This window comes from Neomonachus schauinslandi, chromosome 10 (genome assembly GCF_002201575.2).
Source record: "Neomonachus schauinslandi chromosome 10, ASM220157v2, whole genome shotgun sequence".
NCBI classification, from domain to species: domain Eukaryota; kingdom Metazoa; phylum Chordata; class Mammalia; order Carnivora; family Phocidae; genus Neomonachus; species Neomonachus schauinslandi.
In genome coordinates, this window is record NC_058412.1 from 11,395,008 (window position 1) to 11,417,804 (window position 22,797).

Below are 22,797 nucleotides of genomic sequence, written 5' to 3' on the forward strand. Positions count from 1 at the left end.
AGATACTCTCTCTCCCTCCCCCCTCCCCCAACTCACTCCCTCTCTCTAAAATAAATAAAATAAATATTTAAAATACATATATATTAAAAAAAAGTCACATAAAACCAGTGAGTAACATGAGTAAGAACGAAGCTAAAGAAGTAAATTTTCAGGAACATTTTCATTTTTGTTTATACTAAAATGCCCACAACAGCATAACAGTTGAATCTATGTTCTTAGGCACACTGTCCTTACCTCTGTGACAAAGGGATCGGAGAGGACAGATTCATAAAAAGGATGACAGCCTTGTTTTTCTAGACCTTCATTGGCTATGGTTCCAATTTGATAAGCACCACCGAATCCTTGCCCCTAAATAGAACAAAGTGAAGAACAGTGGATAGAAGGAAAGAGCGCTGGGGGCAGATGCGGAGGGGAGAAGGAGGGTTGTTTCCGGAGAAATGGATCCACGTGCACTGTGGGATCTACGGACTGTGTGTCAGTTTGACATGGACGCCCAGCAGAGCGGGTAAGAATGGCACCCACATTCTAAAAGCAGCCCTTCAACCTCAGCCTGCAGTGCCTTCTGATTTTCCCGGTCATTTGGACATCAATGCATTAAAAACAAAGAAGCAATCAGTGTTAAACACATGACAAGGTTTCTATCCTACAGTCGGAGTAACCTTCCCAAAACATCATTTCGTACATATTGCTGCCCTGCTCAGCACATCTTTAGTAGCTATGAACAAGACTAACAGGCCACAGTAGCAAGTCTAAACTATGTAAAATAACATTTAAAGTTCTTCAATGTCAATCAAACATTCAAGATTAATTCCTTATTCCAACCAAGATCTACTTCACGCGTCCCACCAGCTTCTATGCCTTTCTTCCACCACGAGGGCCCTGTCCATGCTGACTGCCTCGGCAGACCCCACCCTGCTTCCAGGCCCACCAAGGATCTCACCTGCTGAAACCCTACCAAGCTGGAGGCAAGATGGAAGTGCGCCCCTTGCCTCTTCCCCGCCACCCCACAACTGCCTTCAGGACCTGTCAGCAGTGGTCCTCACTGGCAAGCGCTTTCGGATCCCTAGGAGTTAACTGTCTTCAGGTTGACCTTCCTCAGATCGTAAAGCTCCTCACTGGAAGAGCCAAGTCAAACACAGTCACCCATTCCTCCAAGTTCACGGCGTCCTCACTTGATGCCGACCACAGCCTCGGGAAACTGTGAAGGCACTGCTGGAAATGATGACGAGAATGACAACTGACACTTAACAAAAACAATCTGGTATCAGGCACAGGGTCCCACACTCCGTCTGAGGCACGTATGCTCAAAAAGTCCAAGACGCGAGACAGAAAAGTCACCATAATCATACCCCGTGTGATACACACAATGAGAAGAGACGTGCAGACGTACCCCCGAGTCAAGCATCCACCATCTGTCTGTGGGATCGACATTTACCCAACCATCTCGGCTACGTCACCCTTGCTTCCCCTCTTCCCTGCATATCCCGCATGCAGACCATTCACAGGTCCACAAAGTACATCTCCCACTCGCTTCACCGCTGCCCCGGTCCACCCCTTCACCACCTCTCCCCTGGAGCTCCAGATCAGAGACCTCTTTGCCCCTGCCCGACTCATGCTGTCAGTTCTCCACAAAGCACTTAAATGGTCTTCGGAAAGTGAGGCTGGATCACACAACCGCACTGCCTGCATTCTCCAACCGCTTTCCATGCTACTCAATAAAATCCGGGTCCTCCTCACAGTTTGTACCCGGCTTGGCACGTTGGCCTCTTCTTACCACCTCCCGCTGTTTACGCTGTTCACACTACACAAGCCTCCTTTCTGTTCCCAAAGATGTCGAGCATCTTCCTTCAAAACGGGCTCTCTGTACTTGTTCTGCTTGGCTCAGTCAGGTTTCTGCTCAAGAGTGACTCCTGATACACCAACCTTCCGATCTAAATCAGACCTTCACTCCCCCAGTATCAAGCATTCTCCCCTTGCCTTGAAGTTATCCTCACGGTCCTCACTACCACCTACCGTTACATTATTACAAATACTTTATTGGTGGGTTTGTCTCCCCCACTGAAATACAGGCTCCGCACTGAAGGGTTTCCCAACTCTGCTCCCAATCACTAGCACGAGCTTTGACACACAGAAAACGCCTGAGGAGTATTTGGAGCATGAGTGAAATGAACGATACACCCACTGAGTGTTTGGGGTGAACTTATAAACAAGCATATTTCTTTGTCCTTCAAGCGTTCCAGAGAGACTAAGGACTGCAGTGTGAGAGCGCAGGGAAGACAGCAGAGGAGCAATATGTTCACTGGTCACAGAAAGCACACTCCATCGTTATACCACTCGTCCCGACCTCTATTTCCAGAATGGGTGAAAGAATCTGTTACGCTGTTCTCTTTACCAAAAGCACCTACTAAAAACTGAACGTGTCGTCTGCTAAAATTCACACGTTGAAATTCTAAGCCCCCAAAACATGATGGTATTAAGAGGTGGGGCCTTTGGGTGCATATACACAATGGAATATTACTCTGCTACACAAAAGAAAGAGATCTTGTCATTTGCAACGACACGGGTGGACTTAGACGGTGTTATGCTAAGGGAAATAAGTCAGACAAATATATGATTTCACTTACGTGTGGAATCTAAAAACAAATGAGCAAACAAACAAAAAAGCATAAGCAGACCCATAAATAAGAGAACTGATGACTGCCAGAGGGAAGGGGGTGGGGGATGAGCAAAGTGGGTGAAGGGGAGTGGGAGGTCCAGGCTTCCAGCTATGGAATGAGTAAGTCACGGGTTATGAAAGTACAGGGAACACAGTCAAGGTACTGTAATAGTGTTATATCATGACAGATGGTAGATACACTTGTGAGTACAGCAGAACGTATAGAGTTATCAAATCACTATGCTGTGCATTTGAAACTACTGTTACATTCCGTGTCAACTACACTTCAATTAAAAGTAAATAAATACATTTAAAAAAACTAAGATATGGGGGCCTTTGGGAGGTGATGGGCTCATGATGTTGGAGCCCTGCAGAGAGCTCCCTCAACCCTTGCAACATGTGAGAATGCAGCAAGCAGAACCCACCAGAAGCTAATTTGCCAGAGCTTTGATCTTGGACTTCCCAACCCCCAGAACTGCGAGGAAGAAATGTTTGTTGTTTAAGCCCCACAATATGTGGTATGATTGTTCTAGCAGCCCCAATAACCTCAGCCCCCATGCCATCTTCCAGTGCTTTTCCTTGACTACTGGCCCATAGAAATATAGCAAAAACAAGTAAGCACCGATGAAATCATTTTCGTTTTCATCCCACTAAATTTTAATTCTGACATCAAATCCAACCCCACCCCAATCTGTATCAGTGTCTTTTGCAAGCACCCTATGGGAGTAGGTTACATTCTATAAAATAAATGACTCTTCCCCTATCTGATGGGAGGCCTCGATTTCTTCAGAGATTATTTAATAATCTAGAGAAGATAAAGCTGTTCACAACATGAAAACGACTGAGAAGCAGTGCTAATGCATTGACAGAAGCCCGAGGATGGATTCTGAAAAGACAGAGGTCTTGCTTACGTGAAGCGGTCGGAGGTAAGTTAAGGACTTCTTCCACCACTGCCCGTCACTGACCGCCTGCAGCACGGCCTTGGTGGTGGTTGTGGTGCTGGACAAGACCTTCCTGGTCGCAGCGGTGCTCCAGCCTAAGAGGTCGGAGTTGCTGCCAGGAACACCGACTTCGCCCTAGTTAAAACAGAAAAGGCCAAGAGCAAAAAATGCACATGGCCAGAAGAACAGAGAGTGATCATGAGATGACTTACACTTCTCAGACATGAGAAATTTAAAAATCCATCTTTGCCAGCAACAAAAAAATGTGAAACAAAGCACTACTGGCACATTGTACCTCCTTGGATCAGGTACAAAAGAAATCTGGTAAAGGAAAAACCATCACCGTGCATTAGTCAAATAATCCCCTTCAGAAACATTTATGAAGCACATAATGGGTTCTTTCTCACCAATCTAGTATCCTACCAACGAAAAACTCATGTTTATTTCTTAGACATTTGAAAATATTTATTATACAGGTTAATTATGAAATAATTTAGTCATTTGAACAATGCTATGGTGACCCAGACAAAGGTAGGAGACTCGGAGGACCCATCTATAAATGTTGAAAGGTATTCTGTTTTTCATCTAAACAAGTGGATGATTAATAGTGTTTAAAAGGTTTATAACATGAAACCTCCTGCCAATCTGGAAGCAATCAGCTAAAATTCTGACTCTCCATTTACTCATCTGAGAGATTCCACGTGGAGAAAAATGCTAATACATTAACATTTTTTTTTTTTTAAGATTTTACTTATTTATTTGACAGAGAGAGACACAGCTAGAGAGGGAACACAAGCAGGGGGAGTGGGAGCGGGAGAAGCAGGCTCCCCGCCAAGCAGGGAGCCCGATGCGGGGGCTCGATCCCAGGACCCTGAGATCATGACCTGAGCCTAAGGCAGACGCTTAACGACTGAGCCACCCAGGCACCCTACGTTAACATTATTTTAAATAGAAACAACAACCACATCTGCTTTTGATCAAAGAAAAACACTACTTGTTCTACAAAAACAAAGTTCTTGGTTTAGTGTTTATCTACTTCCACTTATTTTTTCTTAACTTTTCCATTTAAATGAAAGTGAAGTTAAGGCCTGGTCCCTCTATTTCAATAGCCTGATAGAAGGAGAGCGTAGTTTGGCTATTTAGGTCCACATCACATCACTTATTCATGTATTATAAAAGTAATAAAAAACGTAAATCATGTAATCACTCAATAATTGCCAGGACATCACACATCACAAATACTGAGGATACAAATGCACTGTTGTAGACCAAACTGACAGCTGCCCTACATGGTAAGTAGAATTACGGGCCCCAAAGATGTCCACGTCCAAATCCCTGGACCCTGGCAATACACTGCATTCCATGGCAAAGGGATTTTGCAGATATGATTAAGGACACACACGTTGAAGTGATTATCTAAATTATCGGGGTGGGACTAACTTAGTCACACAAGCGTTTAAGCAGAGAACCTGTCCCAGCTGGGGTCAGACAGAGGGTGTCTGGGACATGCCATGGGGCAGAGGCAAGAGACACCTGAGGCATGAGGGGACTCAACCCCTTATCGATGGCTTTGAAGATAGAGGAAGGGGCCACAAGCCAAGGTGTGAGTGGCACCTAGAAGCTGAGAAAAGCCCCCAGGTGACAGCCAGCAAGGCAACAGGGACCTCGGTCCTATAACCACAAGAAATTGAATTCTGTCAACAACATAAATGAGCATGGAAACAGATCCTTCTTTAGAAGCTCCAGAAAAGAGCACAGCCCTGTCGGCATCATGATTTTGGCCATGTGTGACTAAGGGGAGACCCACCTAAGTCTCCCAGATTTCCGTCCCATGGGAATTATAATCAATTTGCACTGTTTTTAAGTGGCTAAATTTGTGGTAATATGTTATAGCAGCAATAGAAAACAAATAATATCATGTTAGGATACTTAACTTCTAGAAAACCGTTGTGAACTTTACTCTTACTTGCAAAAGGAAATGAATTTAAGCTATATCAACCAATGCTTACAATTTGTCCAATTTGTCATTTAAGGTTTCTCGTAAGATTTTCTAAACTGTGCTTTTAACACACACACACAAAATTGTGTCCCAACACTGTAAGAAATGATAATTATGGAATAGTGTTATAGCTAAGCTACAATGGCAACCACCTGGCAAAATAAATGTATCAAATCAGGGGCACCTGGGTGGCTCAGTTGGTTGAGCATCCCACTCTTGATCTCAGCTCAGGTCTATGATCTCGGGGTCATGAGTTCAAGCCCCGTGTTGGCCGCCACACTGGGCATGGAGCTTACTTAAAAAAAAAAAAAAAGTATCAAATCAATAAGCTGTATCCCTTAACCTAACACAAGGTTTTTATGTCAAATATAACTCAATTTAAAAAAAGTTTTAAAAAATTGCGTTTCCTATGAACTTTTTGGATATTGGGAAAAGTATAAACTATCAACTCAATGCAATCACTGTAATTTGATTATGAAAACAACAACATAAAAAATGGATTTTAATAAGGAAAAAAATCATGTTAAGTTGCTTATATACTCATAAGGGCAACCATGCTAAAAATAATAGTTTGGAGTTTAGCTCATTATCCAACGCTTCTGAAAGGACAAGGTAGAAAGTCCTACGTAGGAAAAAACAGAATTCTCCCTCCAAGTCTAATAATGATGACGGTTTGCTGTGGGCCAGGGCTGCACAAAGTGCTTCATATGTGACTGGGCAAAAAACCGGAAGGGAACACAAAAAAACACAAATAGTTTTAATGGTAGCATTACTACAATTCTTTTCTTTCCTTAATTTCTTCCCTGTGTGAGATGGCAGGAGAGGCTGATTTATTCCCCACTTTGGCACCGCTGACAGCTGGTTCATCATGTAGGACTTAAGTCAACAGAAGAAAAACAAGCTGATTCCCAGGGGCCCCTCTTTTCTCAGAAGGCCCCAACCCCAGCCGACGAACTTCTGATGGTGCACAGTGGCAAAGTTACCTCCAGGTCCCAGCCTGCGTTTCTGGAGTGGGGCCTTTTTCCACTGGACAGCTGGCAATCATGCGTGTCACCCACCATGGCCTAAGCACTGCTCTCTGGGCTACTGAAAACCCTGGAGATCAGGGACACTTGGGCTTCACTCAGATTCTGAGTTTTCCCCTTAATAACTGTGCACAGAGTGGAGACGGCTCTGTGTGTCCCTCTGTGCATAACACTGCCAAAAATAGTTCTTTGCCAGAAATAAAGCTCAGAAGGAATCTGAAGTATACATTCCCTCTTTTTATACAGATACAGATATGTAGATGTAGACACATGTGTATATATGTATATATATATAAATACATGTAAAATATATAGTAAGCATCTCAATTTATTGGCTGTATTTTTGAATTACTTAAAATTTACATCTGAAAAAAAAAAAAAAAACCACCCCAGAAACAAATGAGAATTCATTCACTTACTCAGCAGTTACTGAGTGACTCTTAATTCAGTATCATGCACGATACCAGGCCATGAGGTGATAAAAACAGCTTAAGACACAGTCTGAGCTCACAAGTCGCTCTGAAACTAGGGAGGGAGGCAGAGTAATATCAACTTCTCAAGCCGAGGTGCATAAAAAACACCATGGGAACATGAAGAGAGGTCATACCTCCCCTGCCCGGAGGCACGATCACAGAAGGCTTCGCAGAGAAGGTAATATTCCAGCAGGAAACACGACAGGGCTTCCAAAGGAGGAATGGCAGAGAGAGTTTCAGGCAGACTTATGCAAACCAAGTGCATGAAATAAACAGCATGGCCAACTGGAGGAAACCTGAGCGAGTCAGAGAAGGTGCAGATGCTGACACACCAGGGCAAGGGGCAGAACACCAGGATGGAAGGAGGGAGAGGGGACTGGAGCAAGAGCTCCACTGACCAGCCCAAAGCACTTCTGCTGCCGCCCTGACAGATGGGAAGCCACTGAAGGACTCTAAACAAAGGGAGTCGCACAATCAGATTTGTGTTTTAAAAATATGACGCCAGGCACAAGAATCCAGTTAGGAGGTTGGTGCGTTAGTCCAAGTTTAAACTAATCAGGGACAATTTGAATTAAGATCATAATGCCACAAACATATAAGGTTACCATAGGGTATTTGTCTACCTGAAGGAATACATTAAGTGTAAGTGTTTTTATTTCTAATCCTTCTAAAAGTGAGAAGGGCCGGAGGTAAATCAGATAAGCAGAGAAATCCAACTTTCTAAGAAATAAAGTACATGGTCACCAGGTGGGTCTTAGGGAAGAGCTGAGAGAAAGAAGACAAGAACAGAAGAAAAGTCAGGAACATAAGCAAATGTTCACGGTCAGTTGAGCAAGGTTAGATGCAGTGGGGGTAAAAATGAGCAACACAAGTTACTGAGGAAGAATGAACAGAGGACCAGGTCCACAGAGAGGAATAAGAAAGATCTAGAGACCTTTTTTCCCCAAGAGCAATGTCTAGTAGAAGTCCTGTTTATAATATATAAGAAATATAATGGCTACCATTTGCTAAACGCATACTATGTGTCAGTTACTAAGCAGGTGCTTCCTATGTTCATTCCTAAATTTTACAGTAACACTGCAGAGTAGGTAGGAGAACGTTGTAGATCCAGTAAGCGGAATATGCTGCCCACAGGCAACTGGCCTAAGGGTGCCTCCTGTCTTTTTTTTTATTTTTTAATTTTTTTTTAAAGATTTTATTTATTTATTTATTTGAGAGAGAGAATGAGAGACAGAGAGCATGAGAGGGAGGAGGGTCAGAGGGAGAAGCAGACTCCCTGCCGAGCTGGGAGCCCGTTGCGGGACTCGATCCCGGAACTCCAGGATCATGACCTCAGCCGAAGGCAGTCGCTTAACCAACTGAGCCACCCAGGCGCCCTGTCTCCTGTCTTCTTGACCAGGTCTGGCTATCGAAATGTGTGGTCCACTTGTTTTTCATAGGGTTCTGACATAATATTACACACACACACACACACACACACACACACACACTTAAGGTCATTTATTCTTCTGTGTTATAAAACTAAAATCTCATTAAAGATGGCTTAAAAAATTCATAAGATTAGGAGAAAAAAAGACAGTACTTATTCACAATTCCATGATACAAAGACAATACTGCCAGTATACATTCTCCCTTCCTGTCTTTAATCCAGGTTTAAGAGATTTTTCTATAAAACCTTTTTATTCAAGGATAAGATATATTAAAAATGTGTACACGTAAGTGTACAGTTTGATAAACTGTAACAGAGGCAGGTAATCAGCACTTAGTAACAGACCACCACACCAGCATCCCAGATACGGCCTTCGTGGTCACTTCCAGCCACTCCCATGGCCGAGATAAATGCTCTTTTGACTTTTGGCAGCATAAATTAGTTTTGCCTATTTTTATACTTTATATGAATGGAATTATGTCCTCTTTTGGGTCTGATCCCTATCATTCAACATAAATTCATTCATATTCTTGAAAGTAGTCAAAAATTATCCAACTCACTGTTAGTGCAATGCTGTTACATTGTTAATGTAACAGTATTATACAGTGTGAACATATCAGAACTTATCCTTTTTTCTGTTGATGAGCACTTGGATACTTTGCAGTTTGGAGCTAATACCAACAATGCCACCCTGAACATGCTAATAATTATCTTTTGGTGAACATATGCATTTCTGGAGATAAGGATTACTTAGATATAGAGTATGCATCTATCCAGACTTAGTAAATACTGCCAAACATTTTCTAAAATGGTTATACCAACTGAACTCTAACAAGCAATTACAACAGTTCTGGTCACCCACATCCATGCCAACACTTGGTATTACATTTCTTTTTCCTTTTAGCATTACCAGTGAGTATATAATAGTTATCTCTCTGTGGTTTTAATTTGTATCTCTCTGGTGACTAATGAAGTTGAATAATTTTTTATGTATATATTGGCCATTTGAGCATCTTCTTTTGTGAAGTGTCTGTTCAAGTGTTTTGCCATTCTTCTGTCAATTATCTGTTTTTTTATTCACTTGTAATTCTTTATATATTCTGAATACACATCCCTTATTAGATGTAGAGATTGTGAATATTTGGCAGATTATCTTTTTATTGTTTTAACGTTGTCTTTTGATCAACAGAAGTACTTAAATCTTAAATTATTCCAATTTATCAGTTTTATTTTATGATTAGCATTTTTTTGTATATTTAAGAAATCATTGCCTACTCCAAGGTCACAAGGACGCTCTTCCATATTTTCCTTGACATGTAATGTTTTTACTGTAAGTAAAATCCTGTTATGACAGTGTACTACCCCCTCTCCTACGCACCTGTATTAGATGCATCCTTCTAATGCACTTACCATATTATATTGATATTTTGATTTTTTTTTGTTTTTCTGTCTTCCCAACTAGACAGTAGCTTTTCAAGGGTAGGGACTATGTTTATTCATTACTATATCCTCAAAATATGTGACAATCCCTACCCTGTAGTTTGTGTCCGTAGATCCGTGCGAGAAGTCTGGTTTTCTGCCTGTCTGAGGACACGTTTTCTAAAGCCTAATATGTTGCTCCTATAGTATCTAAATGTTACTCAAATAAGATTTCATGCCACACTTTCAGATCTTGTTCACCTTTAGAATGTTCTTAATCGAGAGGGTATATTGAATGATTTGAATGTCGTCAACTAATCCAACTAATCCATAAACCAATCCATTTAGTGTAGAATTAAAAACATAAACAAGGTAAGAAATATCGCACTTAAACACAATGCCACTTCACTCAGAGGAAAATCAAGTCAGTTGAAAGATATCAAAAAATATAGGCTATAAAACAATTATTCCATTTCATAAAATGAATCTAAACTTTATTTATAGTTCATATGGATAGGTTAACTCAAGATAGGAAATTTAAGATACATAAAACTTAAAAGTTTGTTTCAGAAGATAAATGAAATTCACATGCTCAGAAATGTACAAGATAAAAGGATTGTAAGAGAATGACAAAAGATAAAGTAAAATAAAAGGCTCATTTGGGCCACAGAAGAAGCATCAAACTTGGGGACAATCTAACAAGATTATACTGTAACTAGAGAAATTAATGAGGAAAATAGTTTTCGTTCAACTACATGTAATGGGGAAAGAAGAGAGAGGTTAGGCAAAATTTACTCCCTCAAATGATTACTACTGGCACTTTTTATATTCATAGTTCCACACTGCTAATTAATTTAGAATGTGCAACAGCAGAAATAGATTAATCCCCCAAACCAAATCAACAACTCCCAGCATAAAATTTAACATGAAATCTCATTAATGTCAAGCGTGTTACACAGCTCAAAGGTTAACTTACTAAGCATTAATAGTATCTTTCAAATTCTACAATAGACACCATTACTGATCAGGTTCATAAGAACAAGAATAGCTCCCCATGTCAAGCTTGGCTTAGAGAAACGATTCTTGCTGATCGATTACTATAATGAATAATCCATTTTGGAGTTGCTTTCTCTGATGTCTGGTAACACATGGGTTAATTTCTGAGAACTCTGTTTGCCCACTATAAACTGAGTTGGTGGTACACATAAATTTGGTAAGGATTACAAAGAGCACTCAAACTAAACTCATCCACTATCCCTTCTCCTCCAACAGATCTTTAGATGATCCAAAGCTCTTCCCTGTACCTAACACTTACAGTAAATTTCACCCTGAACTCAAAATATTAAGAATGCAATCTTTATCATGGGTGATGCCACTCTTAGAAGTATCTGTCAGAAGAAGCAGTAGAAAAATGCCCCATGGAATAAATCACTGACTATAAAGTCTGATTCTGCTTTAGTTCATCCGCTAATTAACAGGCCAGGTTACAATTTAGATGTTTTCACCTTTGCAAGTCATGAACCCCTATACAATTCTGATGAAAGCTGTAAGTCCTTTCTCCAGAAAATAGAATGCACACACATGAACAAAGTCACAAACAGACACACACACACACACACACACACACATACACCAAATTTGACACACGATATCAGAGGCTTTGGGAATCAAACCCTTCTTGAATCTCCTAGCATTCTTGTACCAAGACTAAGAGGCATATAGTTAGGAAAAATAGAGGTATCTGAAGTATATTTTTATTTTCTTTCACCATACCCAATTTTTAAATAACATTTGATAAATGATTTGCAGTTCTAAATGCATCCACAAAATAAATTTACTAAACACATACTTCTGGCATGCCTACTATGTTTAAGACCCAGTGCTAGGCAACAGAGTTACCATGATGATTAAGATATTGTCCCTGCTCTCAAAGAACTCATAGTACATTAGGAAAGAAAGGCAAATAGGAAATTTGCTTAATTTCATCAATGAACTGAGAACTTATCAAATTGGACCCCATTCAAATATTCCTCCCCTTATAGTAACAGAATTTATCCCCACCATCCTATCTACATCTTAACCTTTGTCATTTATTTTATTCACATATTCAACAAATATATTTGACATTAAGTATAACAAGGACACACTGTTCTAGATACTGAAAATAGCAGTGAACAAAACATTGCTCCTGCCACAAAGATCTCCCCTTACATTCCAAGAAGAGATAAGCAAAAAATAAATAGCATGTCAGAGAAGTATATCAGATCAACGATAGGATAAGAGCTAGGAAGAAAAATACAGTGATGTAGAACTGTGTATGCAGAAAGCAGGGAAGCTCTCACTGAGGACACAGTTGAGCAGAGACCCGGAAGAAGCAAGAACAAGTCATCTGTTTGTATATGTGGGAGAACACTGCAGGTAGAACTCAGCAAGCACAAGGATCCAGAGGGAGAACTTGATGGGAAAGTTTCAAGAATAGCAAGAAGGCCAGTAGGACTGGAGTAGGCTGAGCAAAGCCAGATTTGGGGGAGAGAGGGCAGAGGGCAGGGCAGGAGAGAAGAGATCAAGTCAAACAGCTAGGAGGGAAGACAGATCATGGGTGTCCTTGTAGGAGGGACATCATAAAAATTTACTCTGTACTCTGAGGAATGTGGCACGATCTGATGTATTCTTAAAGAATCACTCAGGCCGCCTTGTTGAGTACAGACTGTCGGAAGGAAAAGAGCTCAAGCAGGCGGACAAACAGAACACCACCATAACACTCTAGGTGAGACACAGTGATAATTTAAACCGGGGTGGTAGCTGTGGTAATAGTAAAATATGGCCCAATTCCAAGTCCACTGGGAAAGTGGAGCCAACAGGATTTCTTGACAGACTGTATGTGTTATGTAGGACAAAGAGAAGAAATGAGGATGACAACAAGCTTTATGACCTAAACAACTAGAAAGATGGAGCTGCCATTTTCTGACATAGGATAGAGCACAGAAGGAACACCACTGTTGGCCCAGGTGGAGCGTGGGATGTTAAAATCAGTGGTTCACTTTTAACACACTGAGATGGATGTCTGTAAGAAAGGTAAGTACAAATGTTAGGTTGGCAGCCATACATACAAGCCTGGAATTCAGAAGACCAGGGCTCAAGCTATAAGCAGGGAATCATCTGTACAAAGTTGATATTTAAAGTCATGATAATGGGTGCAATCATTTGGGAATGGGTATAGGCAGTGAGGAGATTTAAAGACTGAGACCTGGGGTATCCACCACTTAAGCTGGGGAAATGAGGAAGGACCAGCAAACACGATGAGCCTAAGCGGCCAATGAGGTATAAAGAAGACAAATAGGTTGTCCTGAAACAAGTACGTATCCAAGGTCACTGGAAGGTCAAATAAGATAAAGACAGATTTGACCCATGAATTTAGCAACAAGAGGTCACTGGTGACCCAAACACACAAGCTGTTGTGATAAAACAGGGAGGAGAAATAGGCTCATGGTGAGTAGGCAAAAGGTAACCGGAGAAAAAGAAGATGGGGCCACTGCTAGTAGAAAACAAAGGAGTATAGGAAAAGTCCCCCAGGACAGTACATGTGAGCCCCTCCGGGGCCAAGTGGTCCTATCACAAGGCCTCCGTAAAAGGAAAGGAAACTGTTGAATCTCCCAGATTTCACTAAGATATGCTATTTTTGCAAAGTTATCTTTTCAAGTGGATTTAAATAGCACGACTAATTAAAAAGTAAAAACCGTATTCTTTGTTAGAAAAAGAGTCAAACGTAAAGACAACAAAACACATATATTAGAAATGCATGAGCCCTATGAAGAAAGGGCGGGATGAAAGAAAGAACAAAGCCTGAAATACCAATGGGGGTGCGAAAGGGGGCAGCTAACCTAAGCCCTTGTGAGGAATGGAAATCTGCGATATAGATCCTCCAAGCCAATTAGAATGACAGGACGCACACTCCTGACCATCAAGCGATGGACCGAGCCAACGCATTATCCTACAAGCATGCCAATGAGCAGAGCACGGCCTCCTTCGGTCAGCGGTCAGCTCTCAGAGAGGAAACATGCCACACTGACTGAAATGCCTGAGTGTTCTGAATCGTGTTAGCGCCGTGCTATCATCCAGGACTCGGACATCACAGATTACCATAAACTCAGTCTCCCACAGAAAACATTCCTCAGGCAATGCTATCCAAAAAAAAAAAAAAAAAAAATTAACGAAGACCTAGTCTGTTCCCAGTGATGTGCTGGCATCACGAGAGTGAAGAAAGCACAATCAGCACTTACACAAACTTACGGAGGCTACGCCACAAGAAAACAGGAAATTCTCCATCTCTGGAGCCCAATTCTACCACTCTATCCCAGAGCAATGCTAATATAACTATGCAAAATGTGTACATAAAACGCTCAGTGCAGCTCAGTCTAAAATAGAGGAAAATCGAACACAATCTAAATGTTCAAAAACAAAGTAAAAGATAAATAAATCATTGTATGTGCATCAAATGACCACTAACTCACCCTTATAGAAATGGTCTGTATATAATGAGAAAAGCATATATCCATGAAAAATAACATTATATGAAAAAAATAAGCTTCAAGTTAATATATGCAGTATGACTCCATATTAGTTTAAAAAATAAAATAATTCTTCATGAGACAGACAATAGTTGCACAGAAAATCTGTTTATACTCAAAAAAAAGTCTGGAACATTTTTTATAAACTTAAAAAAAAAAAATGTTTACCTCTAAGCAGTGGGATTCATGTTATAGGTAGAAAGAACTAAGAGAAGAAAGAACTTATATTAACGTACTGTTGATTAAATTATTTCATATTTTAAAGTAGAAAAACCAAAGTTACCACAAATTTCCATGTACTTCTCAAAAGTTAACAAATGTTAACATTTTATCACAGATGTTTCACATTTCATTTTTTTTTATTTTCAGGAATAAAATACGCCAAATAATGTCAATTATCTGAACCATGTCTTCTCTTAAAGGGATTGCTAAAATAAAAGCCTACATTAATTTTTGTAATTAAAAAAAAATTATGAATTCCAGTTAAGATGGAGAAATGAACCCATGTTTCAGTGTGCTCACTCTGCTCCATATACTGAGGATAATTGATGAAAAGAGCAGAAAGGCATTCAAGTTCAATGGAGTTCAACATTTGGGGGCTCAGAATTCCGGTGCTGTCAGTGGTTACCAGGTGCTCCTTTTTAGAGGATTGGGAATCGAAAGGATCCCCTGTAACAAGATCAGACTCACTGCCTGGGACTATATATTTATATAAAACTGCAAATCTAGAGAGATAAGAGAACTAAGACAGGGCCTAACTCCCTCACTGGCTCCATGCTTTTATTTCTCATATATATCCTCAACATTATAAGAGGGAGTCCCATGTCAAAAGCTACTATAGGTTGGGGCGCCTGGGTGGCTCAGTCGTTAAGCGTCTGCCTTTGGCTCACTCAGGTCATGATCTCAGGGTCCTGGGATCGAGCCCCGCATCGGGCTCCCTGCTCCGCGGGAAGCCTGCTTCTCCCTCTCCCACTCCCCCTGCTTGTGTTCCCTCTCTCACTGCCTCTCTCTGTCAAATAAATAAATAAATAATCTTTAAAAAAAAAAAGCTACTATAGGACATGGTTCTAGACTGAAGCACCAAGGGTTCAAATTGAGGAAAACCACAAAACTACAGAATCCTTAGACACAGTCTAGGGAGCTAAAAAATAAACTGAACAGGGTGGCTCAACAATGAGCTTGAAAACCAAAATTCCAGTACATCTAGGGAAAACAGACAGTAAAGTGATAATTGTAACAAAATTCATTCCAGATGAAATAGTTTCCTTTAAAATTTCAAAATATTAATTTGTCTTTGTGAATACCAAACATGAGATTTAAAATCCTTCCAGAAGGAATAAGCTATCATAAAACAGAAAACAATAAAACAAAATAAAAATCATCCCACTGAACTAATTTTTATGTATGGTAAGAAATTCTAAATTCATCTTTTTATATGTGGATATTCCTCAAACGTATAGTTATTTCACTTAAAGTGGCTTATTTTTACTTACTTATCAATAAATATAAGAGCTAAAACTCTAAAACGCTTAGAAAAAAGCATAGGAATAAATCTCCATAACTTTGAGTTAGGCAGCAATTTCTTAGCTACAACACCAAAAGCAGAATAGCAATAAAAGAATATTGATAAGCTGGACTTCAGCAACATTAAAAAGTTTTGCACTTCAAAAGCTATCATTAAGAAAATTTAAAAACTCAAGTCACACAGAGAGAAAAATATTTTCAAATCATACACTTGAGAAAGGACTTGTATCCAGAATTAGAAAAACAAAACACCACCACAACAAAACTCTTACAGCTCAATAAGCAGCAGCACATAAAAAGATGCTCATTATCATTACTTATTTGGAAAATGCATACCAGAATGATAATGGGATATCACACACATCCCTGAGAATGGCTTTCATCAAAAAGCCAGGTAATAACAAGCGTTCATGAGAATGTGGAGACACAGGAATCTAAATACCTCCTGGCAGGAAAGGAAAATGGTACAGCCCCTTTGGGAAACAATTTGGCCATTTCTTCAAGTGTTAAACACTATATACATGCAATTAGCAGTTCCATTCCTACATACCTACATGAGAAATCAAAGCACATTTCCATACAGAGACGTGTGCACCAATGTTCAAAGTAACAAAACTGGTGAATGGAAAAAGAAATGGTTGTCTCAGGATGCCTGGGTGGCTCAGTTGGCTAAGCAACTGCCTTCGGCTCAGGTCATGATCCTGGAGTCCCGGGATCAGGTCCCACATCCGGCTCCCTGCTCAGCAGGGAGTCTGCTTCTCCCTCTGACCCTCTCCCCTCTCATGCTCTCTCTTTCTCTCTCTCTTTCATTCTCTCTCTCTCAAATAAATAAAATCTTAAAAAAAAAAAATGGTTGTCTCTGATACTGAAAGACAACTGCCATTTTGCTCACTTCTAGATATTTCTAAACAATCCTTTTATAAATCCAAAATCACTCTATGTTTAGCCCATGCCCCAGTTCTAAATATTAATTAGTCCAGTTGTATAAATCTATATAGCCACTTAAAATGTTCATAACAAGTTTTCCCACAGTGAAAATGATTTTTTAATGGGAACCTTATATACAATCCATTTCCAAATCCAATTAGATTCATCTGGGGGAAAACACCATTGGCTAAGTGATACAACAAATACTAGCTAAACAAACGTTAACACACTCTAAATGGTGGAATACTGCTACATCTAAAAAACATAATAACCAACATTAATAAGAAACTGGAAGACTGTAATTTTGGTAGTTATTCAAAAACTATGCATTCTGTTCTATTTGTAAAGTAGTATCTTGTTCATGGGGACAAAGCCGGTAATCTTCAAACTTGTCGGCTCTAATTGAATGAATGCAAATGCTTCTGTGAAGCAATTACATCTTTACTTTGCTTGGATATATAAATAAAAATTATTATTTTCACAACTGAGTAATGAAAGTCTTGAACATTAAGCAGATTACACATATAGTCAGCTCTCATTTATGGTTATAATTTAATGTGGTTATTATATCTACTGTTAATGTGTAACACACAGCACCTTACAGCTAAGCACTGTATTTTAATCTAATAATAGTAGCTATAATATTCTGAAATGTGCTTCAAGAATCAAAGTCGTAATGTATTCATTGAGGGTTTGGATTTGCACTTCATGAGATCTAGATTTCTTACAACTTGCTGAAAAAGGACAAAGACAAGAAAACTTTTAAGGAGCTACAAAAAAAAGGAGAAAGGGAAAAAAAAGAATCATTTGGAAGAATTCCTTTTCCTTGCTAAGTAGAACATGTAAAGGACGGCTGGTGGTCTCCTTCATTTACTAAAGAGAATAATGGACTAATATGTGTCCACTTGCAGTGACTGACACAGCATGTCCCACTCCAAAGAAGCCACTAAAGGGTCAGGTTGACACTTTCTAATTCATTGTAGAAGGAGAAAATAGGAAATCCAAAAGTCACAAAGGTTTTTTCCTGGATTTTATAAAGAAGGATGGGGATTCAGAATAAGCGTACGGAGCTGAACTCAGCAGAAACACTTTTCAATTCTATGCTGAACAGAGAAATGATACACCCCTTATACTGGCCAAAACATAAAAGGATCTCAATAGCCACATATATTTGAATTAAATTGGAAATTCCTTTTATTTTTATGCTAAAATCTACTTTCTAACTAATTTTTACCACAGACTAATCTTTACACAGTGGAAGTTTCCAACTGAGCTTTATCAAACATTTCCTAGGCGTTCACTATGTGACAACCACTCTACAGAGAGTACAAAGATAAACGATATGCTTCCAGTTACCACACAATACCAAAGCACACCACACAAGAGCTGACACAATGATGTGAGAGTACCTGGAGGATAAAGAAAGAGGAATAGTTAGAGGACTCAAGGAAAACTTTCCAAAGAAAATGATACTTCAGATGGGATCAAGGGGTAAGAAAGACGACCAGAGCACAAGGCAAGAAAGGCGGCAGTGACAGAAAGAAAACTCTAACTAAATGACACCAAAGGTGTGACAAAGCTAGAGAATGGTGGTGATTTTGGTAGGACTGGAACCCAGTGCATGTTTGGGAGGCATGAAAGGAGATGAGGCTAAAGAGAGCAAAATGAGATGTGGCTGAATCAGTGGGGAGGGACCAGAGGCTCAAAAGACATAAAACTTGGGATAAAGAAGGTGCCATTGAAAGTGAGTCTTCAACTGGACCTTGAAAGATGGTAAAATTGGCCAACTTTGGCCAATTTTAGGGACAGCTGGCCAATATAAGAACTGCTCTGTATCCCATAGAGAGAACACCACAGAACTTAATGCGCTTTCAAATCCAGTGAAAAAAACAAACCAAGAGCAATCAGTATGACTACAAGTCAAAACATGCCAAAGACAAAACATGTCCACAACACTCCAGGCCCCTAGAAAATGCTATGGCTTCCATCCAGAGAGAATGCAACAATAACAACAAAGTCTACTGTCTCAGCTGATGGCAGAACACAATGCTCCATTCCGTGTCTGATCTCCTACAACTGTGATATCCATCTGGTAGCCAGTTGCCTCATGTGCCTCTTTAAATTTAACTTCATTAAGATTAGATTTAAAAATGATTCCTTAGGTGCCCTAGCCATATATCAAGTATTCAAGAGCACATGTGACTAGTGGCTACCATACTGAACAGTGGGGATACAGAACATCTCCCTCACTGTAGAAAAGTCCATTGGTCGGTGCTATCCCGAAGTCATCATCACAGAAGAATAGGAGAAAATCCCTTATGGACAAAAAAGTCATATTACAAACAACTCTGAGATCCTCAGATCACTCAGCACTGAACTAGGGTTACAAGAGTATATTCAATATGTTTGTCAAAGTGAATTTTAATATAAAAGAATGAATTACGGAAATGGCATAGACATACGTATTCCACTATGTGCAAAAACTAAGTATCTCTGCAGTAACTCCATTAACAGATTCCACAACTGAAGCTTTGTGTCACACTTCCAGAAGTAACGATATAGTACACAACCACAAATGAGTTTGGCAAAATGGATACAGCCAACTAAAAAAGAAAAAAAAAAAAAGACTAGGTGCAGCTCACTCATCACAATAGACATCTCCCCATATGAATGACATTTCACATTTTGAAAGTGAAAGTTTATCATTTAAAGGAATCCTGTGGAAAACCAATCTATAAAGAGAATTACCATCTTTTAATTGACCTAATTAGAATATTTATGTTGTTAGAAATAGTCAGAGAGTGAAGTATCATGGAGAGTGAAATGCCACAGAGCCAATGCTGACCAAAAGAAAGTTTTCAGGGGGTACGTACTCCCTCCTTTCTCTCCCAGGATGAACTATCCTGAGACATGGACATACTTAAGTGGTTCAGACAAACTTCATTCACAAGAATCTCAATGAGGTGAGGGAAAAGGAGAAAAATCCTATAGAAAATGAGCAAGAGAATTAAACAGGTACCTCACAAAAGAGGATCTCTCCTGAGCTAATTCCATCTCATTAATAATGAGAAAAATGCAAATCAGGATCATAAATAAATATCACTAAATACTTAACAGGTAAAATTAAAAAAGAAAAAAAAAAAAAAAATAACAATGCCAAAGTGCTAAATTGGAATAAATGGCAATCCCAAACACTGCTGTTGAAAATGCAGTTGGTAAAACCACTTTGGAAAATCATTTGGGGTTACTGACCGAGGTTGCAACTATGGATATCTGCTAACATCCACTTCCAGAGCTGGGGAAGTAGATGCCGGAGACAAAGTTATGACATGTGCATGAGGGACCTGTACAAAGTGATGACACAGCTTCAGTTTTAGCCAAAACCGAACAGACACCAATGCCAATCATCATTGGAATGGATCAATTGTAAAATATGCACACTGCAATTAATTTCTCCACACCAGTAACAATAAATAAAACTGCACTACATAGAAGAGTGTGGATGAATCTCACAAACGATACGGAGCATAAGCTATTTCTATTACGTACAAAAACAGGTAAAATTAAACTATCATAATGGGTGAGGTGTGATGGATATTAAAATTCTTTAAAATTCTTTAAAATAAGAACAAAAGCCACAAAGACCTGGTGTCACGACAGCGGTGATCTCTGGAAGGAGAAAGAAGGGCTAGAAATTAAACTGGGAGAGGGTGTGTGGGGACCTGTGGAAGTGGAAGGCTGGTCATACACTATTTCTCTGGTGGTTTCATGGATACCCTCTTTGCGATAATTTATTGAGCTGAACACTTTTGTGTACTTTTTTTTTTTTTTATATGAATGTTACATTTCACGAAACACACAAAAAAAGCTTAAAAGAAAAACAGTCTCTCCCTCCCTGTCCACAGGGCCAGGTGATTCCCAATTCACTCCACTCCTAGCCAGGTTTTAAACTTCCCCCCGCCCCCCAAGGCTAACTCACCTCTTGTTGCACTTTACTAATTAATGGTGAGACACTGATACTCTCCCCTCCTTCTGGATGGATCTGGAAATTCACTTTTTGATAAAGAATCTGGAAAAAGAACATGACACAGTATGAAGGAATTGTGGTTTTAAATTCATCGCACTTCACAATGTAGATTGGAAATTTAAAAATTACTCTTTTGAGCTATTTTATAATGAACACTTTTTTGGGAACAGGCTTACTTCAGGACTTCCTGGACAGCTTCCCAGTTTCAGAACTGGGAACCACTGGTGGAAAAACTGGTATACAACATATTGAATGACAAGGACATGAAAATGAGAATTCCAGAATCTCTTCCTATATTCTTATATCCTGTATTGATCCCTTCCTATATTTTTGCAACAAGAGCATTAATCCACCCTCAGGCAGATTTATCCTGTGAATTTGAGGAAATTCAGCATCTCCTCAACCAAAACTCTTTCCTCTGCCATTTCCAAAGGGCCTCTAAGGGATGGTGTCACCCCTGGTTTTAACTCCTATGGTTTCAAATATATTTTACATGATCATTTCTTACGTTTCATTCTTGACAACACTAACTTTCCCCATTATATTCAATAATTTACTTCTTAATATGAATTCCTGTTTTTCTCATACTTGCCTTGTACCCTTCCTTCTTTACCATAACAACACTATTTTATATCCTAATATCTTCAAATCCCTTTTCACATAAGTGACAAGCTATTTTTCTTCCATAAATTAAAATTCTATTATTTTAAAAAATGATCACAGATCTCAGATCCACACACCCAACAAAATACATTTCATACAGTTCGAGATTTACTTTCCTGGGAACACTTACTTCTGTCTGCAGTGAGCTGCTAGCTGCCAAAAGTAGTTCGATGCTGCTAGGAGGGCAGTGTGTCAAAGCAAAAGCCATGAGCTCCTGACGAGTGGCCAAGTCCTGGTAACTTTCTGATTGTCCTAACTGGCTACAAACATCCCAACTCTTAGAATAACCTGCAAAATTGGCAAGCAAAAACAAACTGATTTTCACAAGAAAAGTCTCCAACCTAACATGAGAAATCCAGTGGCTTTCTGCTCAGGTCTTGGGTTACCAAAACGCAATCGTGGTCATTAGTGATACATAACATTTTCATAAGCAGAAATACATAAGGATCTAAAATAGAAAAGAAATATTAGGCTGGTTTATTATGCAGAAAGTTTAGCAATATTCCAGACATGTTTCTCTGATATACTCTGCTTCATTTTAGAACACCTGACAATAACTACAAATACTCTACTTAGCTTTGACGTTGAGTAAAAAGCTGGATATCTGAATTCGGAAGACTTGAAGGTATGGCCCAACACTGCTATTCAGCACTTGTGTGAGCTTGAGAGAGTTCCAAGTGTCACACTTCTTTTACTACTACAAAGGGACAATAATAATGCCTTCTTCACTGAGTTGTTGAAGATTAAATAACATTTCTATTTAAAAGCACTTTGTAAACGGCAAAGTGTGAGAAAAGAAAAATTATTATAGGCAGCTACATAGAACCATTCACTTTATAGAAGACAGAGATCCAAGGACAGAGCAATGCCTACAGTCAGCCCTGGCTCCCAGCAGAGATCTTTGTCCTCCACAATTTTATACTCAGATTCTTAAAATTTATTTTTATGTGTAGTTGAAGGAGTTCTAGTGTGAAAGGGTTTTGTTTGTTTTTTCTAAGTACTAAGTTCTAGTTCGAAAGGGTTTTTTTTTTCCTAAATACAAAGGCCTTGGTCCAGAATAATTTCTCTAAATATGTAAAGTAAAAATCCAGGCACTACCCTTATGGGAATAAAATTCTTACAAAGCTCTCTAAATAATTTTAGAGT

General features: G+C 39.5%; 1 protein-coding gene across 1 annotated transcript in view; it reads right to left on the reverse strand.

The window, feature by feature from the left end:
* The window catches only part of NBAS (NBAS subunit of NRZ tethering complex), a 313,356-nt gene that overhangs the window by 124,852 nt on the left and 165,707 nt on the right, over positions 1-22,797 (reverse strand). Inside the window, exons 34-37 of the mRNA XM_021697807.1 lie at positions 21,782-21,939; positions 20,941-21,030; positions 3,568-3,732; positions 235-348 (exon numbers count right to left, since the gene is read on the reverse strand). Of these exons, the coding sequence (XP_021553482.1) occupies positions 235-348; positions 3,568-3,732; positions 20,941-21,030; positions 21,782-21,939 (527 nt within the window). The remainder of the gene's footprint in view (positions 1-234; positions 349-3,567; positions 3,733-20,940; positions 21,031-21,781; positions 21,940-22,797) is intronic.